This window comes from Myotis davidii, unplaced genomic scaffold, assembly GCF_000327345.1.
Source record: "Myotis davidii unplaced genomic scaffold, ASM32734v1 scaffold570, whole genome shotgun sequence".
Taxonomy (NCBI): Eukaryota; Metazoa; Chordata; class Mammalia; order Chiroptera; family Vespertilionidae; genus Myotis; species Myotis davidii.
The window spans coordinates 1,995,947-2,004,095 of NW_006283631.1; the positions used below are offsets into that span (position 1 = coordinate 1,995,947).

Here is an 8,149-nt window from a genome sequence, read left to right on the forward strand (position 1 = left end):
AACCCAAACACCAAAGGAGATGGTGGGTATCTACTACTGGTCTTGTCTCAGCCATTCACCAATAAATCTGTAACAACAGGAATGGAATGCATTTTGATTTGGGGACGTTGGAATGGCTGAAATAAAGAAACAGTAATCATTATTCAAACCAGCTGCTCAAAAGCTCTCTGGGGAATTTCTGCTTTTCACAACATTCACAATATTTGCAGCGAAGAGTATGACCTATTCTAAGCTACACCATATGCTTTATGAAAAAGACTGTGTGAGATTGCATTTATGTTTATATGCATGTAAATGAAACCTAGCCTGGGTAAGGTAAGAAGAGAGGGGGGAGCCAGGTTACTGTGCAGCTCCTCTGAGAAAAGGAGCAGGAGGAAGGCGGGGAGTTCTCTCCACCATGTCGATCAGGTTGTAAAGCCTGAACAATGACGGATCTCCTGGACCTCTACCACTAACGGCCACTCTGCCTGTGTCCCCCAGCAGCCACGCCAGGTTCCATTCCTTTTATAACACGGAGCTTGGTAAACTCAGAATCCAAATTACAATGCTGATCAAGATTAATGTGGTCAATAAAAATATTTTATAGGACAATATTATACTCCTAATAAAAAGAATATTTATTTTTTAAGAACACAATTATACCTAATATTTCTTAGAAACCTTTTTTCAAAAATAGGTAATTCATTTTTCTCATTCCTTTTAAGCTTTTAAAAGCATTTTGCTGGAACATTTTTAAATAGAAAAAAAATGACAAAGGTCAGACAGTCTCAGTGTGAAAGGCTGATTATGTGTGGATGAGCAAATTTTGAAGAAAAAAATGGCACTTCCTATATTTGTCACATTTCAGGATAAGTCAAATTTAATTACTTGAGTTATGAATCAGTATAAAAAATTCTTTTGCTACAGTATTAGGCATGAAATATCTTTATGGGATTACTGTGAGCCAAGCTTACATCTAACAGCGTGTCACTCTTTAAAAAGAGTGCTTTAGGAGATACACCAATTAGAAAAATTCAGTGGGGACAACTGAGAAGGACTTATACTCCCAGGAGCAGCTTAAACACACCTTCCCGGAATACCTCCAGCTACTTCATAATTGCTCAGATAATGTGTGTATAAAGTTAATTTTTACAGGTAAGTGCACATCTTTTAAAATAGACAGTACGCCATTACTCTGCCAAATATCCCACGTATTTGGGTAGCCAGTCCCCGCCTTAAAAGTAAGTGCAGCACTTTTTTTAATTGTTTGGCCAATTAATTTTTAGTCCTCAGCCTCATTTAAAATGGAATACTGAGCTCTTCAGAGTAGTGCATTCATATAAGATTTGCCTAGTTCTGATTATTTAACCAACTCAACACATGTGAGCACTCCAGTGACCTCAAAGGTCTAACATCCCTCAAGTACTCTTGCTAAGTAAGAGGTGAGGTATTTCTAGCTCAGTGAAGAATTTCGGGGACTGCGATACATTAGGAAAAAATTAATTCTAACAGGGATGGGGAATATGAGTTACATAAATGCAACTGAACACTTCCTACGGCTTTTCTCCTACATTATTACCGATGAGGGGGAATGACAGTCAGTCTTTGCAGACTTTAAACTTACAGCAATAAAGAGATATTTCTTAGAAACATTAAGTGTCATTATTAATCATCATCCTTAGGGGTATCCAAGAAGTCATCCTGTTCTCACAGAGGATGAGCTCATCCCAGCATGTGCAGATAAAAACATCTAAAGAACAGGATAAAAATAATCTTCCTTATGGCGAGTCAACAAGTGTAGCTTGTTCTGAGCTGCTGTGAAATACATGTGTTTCGATATCTGTGTCTCCAAAGGGGGTAGATGACTCAGTGATTTCCAAGGTTTGCTCTGCCAGAAGGGTTTCAGGTGGGCTCTGGGGGCTTGCAGGGGAGGGGGAGAAGGGCACTGAAAGGAAAGGATGGGGGGGGGGCACCTTCCAGGCAGGGTTCTCCCAGTCCCTCTCCTTCATACCTCCTGAGCCAGAGGAGGACTGCTTTGTTTTACACACAGGGTTTTTGCGCAGTTTCATTGGAGAAGATATTTCTTTTATCATTTCACTTATATGCGGAATCTAAAGAAAATAAAATAGAAACAGACTCAAGAGATACAGAGAACAGACTGACAGTTGACAGAAGAAAGGAGGGCTGGAAACAGGGTGAAAAAGGTGAAGGAATTAAGAAGTACAAATTGGTAGTTACAGAATAGTCACAGAGATGTAAACCACAGCACAGGGGATATAGTAAATAATATCATATAATTATGTATGGGGTTTGGTGTGTACTGGAAATATTTTGGGGGACCACTCTGTAAAGTATAGGATTGACTAAACACTATACTGTACATCTGAAACTGATGCAGTATAATATTGATAATACTGAATATAAACCATAATTAAAAAATAAGATAAAAACCTTCATGAGACTTCTATTTAAACATGGCATACTGAACACAGCTATTGAATCTCTCCTCTGAAACCCTACTACTATAATGATAAAGGAAGAAAAAAGGTGTAAACCTACACAAAGAAAACGGAAAAGTTGATAATAGCACACAAAAGAGTTTGGAAAAATTTGGGAGATAAAATGTAGATGGATGAGAGGTATTTGACAACACCTGACGGGACTACCTAGACCAGGGGTCCTCAAACTAAGGCCCGCGGGCCACATGCAAATACAAATATTGTATTTGTTCCCATTTTGTTTTTTTACTTCAAAATAAGATATGTGCAGTGTGTATAGGAATTTGTTCATAGTTCTTTTTAAACTACAGTCCGGCCCTCCAACGGTCTGAGGGACAGTGAACCGGCCCCCTGTTTAAAAAGTTTGAGGACCCCAGACCTAGACCCTCACCTTGCTCTGTTTGTACCATATCCAGAAACCAACTCCTAATTTACTACAGACTTTTTAAAAAATCAACACTTTCAACTCTTGGATTGACATCTAGGTTGGTGACTTTTGGACATTGGGGTAGAAGAAATTTTTTTATTTATTTTAGACACAGAAAAGCTTGACTCTAAAAGAAAAGTTTGATAAAAATTTACTGTATTGAAATTAAGAACTTGTGGTCATAAACGATACATTGAAGAATTGAAAAAATAAGCTACACCTGGAAGGATATTCTTGCAATACCGACAACGTATTAAGGATTAGTATTAAGACTACACAACTTTGATAAATTAACTTTAAAAAGCACAGAGAATCCAGTAAGACCCGAATAGAAACTTTGCAGAAGAGGAAACAGGATGTCTAATAAACACAATGAAATACCATATTATATCCATTGAATTATCAAAAGTTTAAAAGAAATTGGCAATATCAAGTGTTAGAAAAGTTATGGGTCCACAGGATCTCTGAGACATTGCTGGTAGGCATGAAACTTGCTGCAACCATTTTGGAAATCAGATCGGCATTATCGTCTAAATGTGAGCATTCATGCATTTTCCTAGCAATTCCACCCTTAGGTATACACCAAAGAGAAGCTCTTGCACACAGACAGGAAAAGACACATACAAGCACATTTATAAGCAGCATCGTTTACAAGAGCGAAACCTCTGCAACAACCCAATGCCCATCATCACAGAAGTGGCAGAAGAAACTGATTCTATTTACACAGTGGGATCTGATATAGCAGTCGAAATCACAGACCAGCAAAAAGAAAAACGGGGCAATTTTAAATTCAGGACAAACAACATAATTTCTCAAGTAATCATAGATTAGCATATGGCTCGGTATGAATAATACAGAAGCTTAATAAAGTCAACACTGAATAGTTATTTGACCTCAAGTTGTGAAATGGCCATGAGGAGAACAGAGTTTGGAATATACTATAGCTATATCTGTGAGGGGGCAGTAAAAGAGAGTTAAATCCCAAATTTCCACAGAAGGTGGTCAAAAGATGGTTATTTAAAAGCAATCACTAAGAAGATAAGCATTTTACTTAGAGATATGCAGGCAAATACCAGAAAAACAAAGAGTTAAAAGTTTCTGGAGAGGGAACAAGGATAGAGAGAGCTGTTATTTTTATTTTGTGTTATTATATGCCTTGCAGTTTTCATTGATTCTATTTCACTTTCACAGCCATATATATGTATGCATGTGTGTGCATGTATATATCTGTATCTGATCTATATCTATATCTATATCTATATCTATATCTATATCTATATCTATCTATCTATTGAACTAACTTTCATTTAAAAAACAAGAATCTTCCATTTGGACCCGATAGATCTGACATTGCTGATCAGAGAAATAGATTTTCTAGAAGAAAACTTTTTGGCATTTTGGGGAACTTTAGAGGGCAGTAGCAGAAATCTATGAAAACTTATGGTCCAACCCCCTCATTTTACAAAAATGAAACTAAGGCGTGATAAAACCAAGTTTCAAAATTAGAAGCTCAACTAAGACTAATCCTCAGGTGTCCAGGTGCCCAGGCTTGAGCTCTTCCTGTCGCACCCCACTGTGGGGGGAACAGGTGGCTCTGCAGCAAAGGGAAGGCTGACCCCCCAGCTCTGAAATGGCACATGAAAAGCGTGGGGATGAGGAAGAGGTGCCTCAGCTCTGCACGGGCTAACTCACCTGCAGTGACCCTAAACATGCATATATGTGAGCATGCCTGTGCTTTCTGATTCTTGCTGATTTAGATGAGTCTAAGGATCCGACTGGAGTACAAGGAGTAACGAGAGCCAGAGAAATGTAAATAGATATGAAGGTGGCTAATTCCAGGCTTCAGATGAAGGACAGAGTGGACATCTATTGGCTGAATGAGTGTGTAAATGCCATCATGTGTCTCCCACCCCTGGCCTAACATGGCGAAATTAGCTAGTATTTATACGGGGAGTATTTACTCTTAGAGAGCCCAGAGGAAGATGCAGGCATTCCAACCAGAAACAGCCATTTGAGGAGGCATCAGGGAACACTGATGGGTCTTCAGTTACTACCACCTTTATTAAAACAAAGTTCTATGTGGTTTAACCACTTGGAATATCCATATTTATAACAGTTAATTTTTGAGATTGTCTATATCCTCACATAGCAAAGTGTCACTGGTGGATGGGCAGTCTGGACATCAGCTGAAAGCTTGTTAGAAATACAGCATCTTGAGCCCCACCCAGACCGAGTGACTCAGAATTTAACAAAATCCCCAGGGTTTTCACATGCACATTACAGTTTGAGAAGTTCTGGCTGATAGCCTTATGTTCCAGGTAAAATTATAATTTTAATTGGAGTTGGAAGCTATGCAAATAATCAAAGATATCTTGAAATAGTGATAAATAAGCAATGATATCTTGAAATAAATTAAGATAAACAAAAACTGCCTGGCCTGGCTGGTGTGGTTCAGTGGTTGGATGTCAACCTATGAATCAGGAGGTCATGGTTCGAATCCCAGTAGGGGCACATACCCAGGTTACAGGCTCGATCCCCAGTGTGGGGCGTGCAGGAGGCAGCCAATCAATGATTCTCTCTCATCACTAATGATTCTGTCTCTCCCTCTCGCTTCCTCTCTGAAATCAATTAAATATATATATATATGGAAAACCGCCTGGAGGACAAGCTAAGCTCTGTAATAAACATCAAATGCTCAAAGTGGGAACTGTATTTCTCAGCTATGGTATTTACTACAATCAAATGGAAGAGGGCAGCAATGCTGGGTGCTTTGGGACTGCTTAATGGGAAATCTGGTGATCTGCCATACTTCTCTAAGCATCAACCGCTTTGGAGTGTGCCCTGATTCCCCCACCACAGTGCAAAAACAGTACTGTGTCTTGAAAAAAAAAAAAAGAAATATAGAAATCTGACCTCAGGTGGCTTGGCAAACTGGCCCAAAAAAAGCCCCAAAATGAAACCCCAATAAACAAACCCAACAAATGGGAGAAGTCTGTCCAGAATCCAAATAAAGTTGATAGTATTATGAAAAAAAAATACTCAAGGACTTAAAGGATATCTTTTATTAGACAAGTGGTCAGATGACAAAACCCATTAGGTACACATATCAGAGAATCAATTCAAAGGAACACTCACCGAGAGGAAAGGCTTGGCTTCCCACTTTTGCTGCAGCTGGTATAAATTCCTGGGCCATCATCAAAGAAGCTCCCAAGTGCCAACTTCTGTCGAATAGATTCTCTCTCATTTTTCTGTGCCTAAAATTTCAGGAAAATACAAAATGCCGATAAGTGGGCAGATACATCACAACCATAGGCGGTCGAACTGCTAAGTTTCTTAGAACTGTAACATTAGATGAAAAACAAATACATAGGCCACAGCCAAGAGCATTTGAATTATTAAGAGTTGGAATTAAACCAGCCTCTCCTGGTTCCACCTCTGCGAGCAATTTCAGTTCTTTGGAGCCTTTCCGATCGTTAGTCTAGGGCAGCGGTTCTCAACCTGTGGGTCGCTACCCCTTTGGGGGGTCGAACGACCCTTTCACAGGGGTTGCCTAAGACCATCGGAAAACACATATATAATTACATATTGTTTTTGTGATTAATCACTATGCTTTAATTATGTTCAATTTGTAACAATGAAATTGGGGGTCACCACAACATGAGGAACTGTATTAAAGGGTCGCGGCATTAGGAAGGTTGAGGACCACTGGTCTAGGGAATCACCATTGTGGCACTAAAGATCTTCACCAGCACTGAGCTAGATTTCCTGGAGTTGTGATCTTTCTTCTTATCTCCACAGAGTAACGTGGTGGAGGGCAAGCATTTCGTCCTAAATCAAATTGCTTTTATCCCAAACGGGGCCTCTCCCTGATTCCTGTCTTCTCTCTTCCTTTGATCATCCATTCAGCCCACTTTGTCTACAGCAAGAACATTTTCATTCATTCATTCAACCAGGATGCACTGAACCTCTATGAGAAGGGGGTGCCACACTATGGCGCGGGGACAGTGTCCTGGACGGATGGACACAGCCTCTGCTGCCACCACGCTCTGTCTCGTTTCTGTTCAAGACTCATCCTGATTTCACCAGGCTCAGAATATGAGATGCCCTAACAGACTGTGTGGAAGAGCTGGAGAATTCTAACTGAACCAATCTGGTTCATATTTTGAAGGGAAGTCAGGTCGGTGTGCACAGGAAAGGATCTGGCAAACGGCAATACAGAGATAATTTGGGTATGTTTACAACACTCGGCTTCCCATTAAAGTCCCATAAAAACTCACCATGCTGAACTTTTAAACCCTTTAAACAACAGGAGAGAAGATTAGGAATGATTTCCTTAGTTAAAAATAAAACAACTACAAAAACGAACATCATGAGTTAGAAATTCTGGGTGAGAAAGAGGCCCTGGTTTTGTTCTGTGGGATGATGAAGGCTGTGAGCAGCATCGCTGTACGTTCTGAGCAAGGAGGCTAAAGACTGTGCTGAGCAAACTAGATTACAAAACCCAGCTCACGTGCCTGGGGGTGGCTACAGAAGGCACAGTGGCCCCTTGATCCTTCCAGTAGGAGGTTCTGGAGCCACATCTGCTGCCACCGGAACCCAGAAGTTAACTGTGAAAGGTCTGAGCCATAGTCTGAGCGTCACTGTGACGAAACGCACACCTGCTGGAAGGATGGGCTGAAAATGGCTTCATTTCACCTGCAAGCGGAGGGCAGTGCACCTAGGTCAAGGCTGCTCTCACATGGTAGAAATTCTTCACACGCGGCTGTTTACATTCTAGTTAAAATTGATTAAAATAAAAGTTCCATTTTTATTTTATGAGCTGCATTTGAAGAGCTCCACAGCCACAGGTGGACAGCACGGAATAAATATATGTCAGAGCAGTACCGCTAAGCCAGTACTTCAACAGCTGAGTCAGAATTTCCTGTAGAGACTTTAGACATTCCCAGTGCTTCTCAGCCTTTTGGCTAAGATCATGTGTAAAATATACATTCCCTCGGCTCTAGGACCAGATATTTTGTTTCAACAGATTTGAGAGCTTCTAATTCAAGGAAAGCTCATCTCTATTCTCCTTTCCTCTAACATTTTTAAGTTCTTGGACACTGTAAGCATTCTTTCAACCACATAGTTATCAATGGCCTATCTACCTACCTATCCATCCATTCCCCCATTTTGGCATATACTAAAGAAAGTGTGTCGAGAGAGAGAGAGAGAGAGAGAGAGAGAGAGAGAGAGAGAGAGAAAAGAA

At 40.2% G+C, this 8,149-nt stretch overlaps 1 protein-coding gene across 2 annotated transcripts in view; it reads right to left on the bottom strand.

Annotated features, from left to right (window-relative positions):
- LOC102759991 (schwannomin-interacting protein 1) overlaps positions 1–8,149 on the bottom strand; it is a 52,375-nt gene that overhangs the window by 21,622 nt on the left and 22,604 nt on the right. For both annotated transcript variants that reach the window (XM_015565522.1, XM_015565518.1), the window contains exon 2: positions 6,040–6,158. In XM_015565522.1, the coding sequence (XP_015421008.1) occupies positions 6,040–6,158 (119 nt within the window). The remainder of the gene's footprint in view (positions 1–6,039; positions 6,159–8,149) is intronic.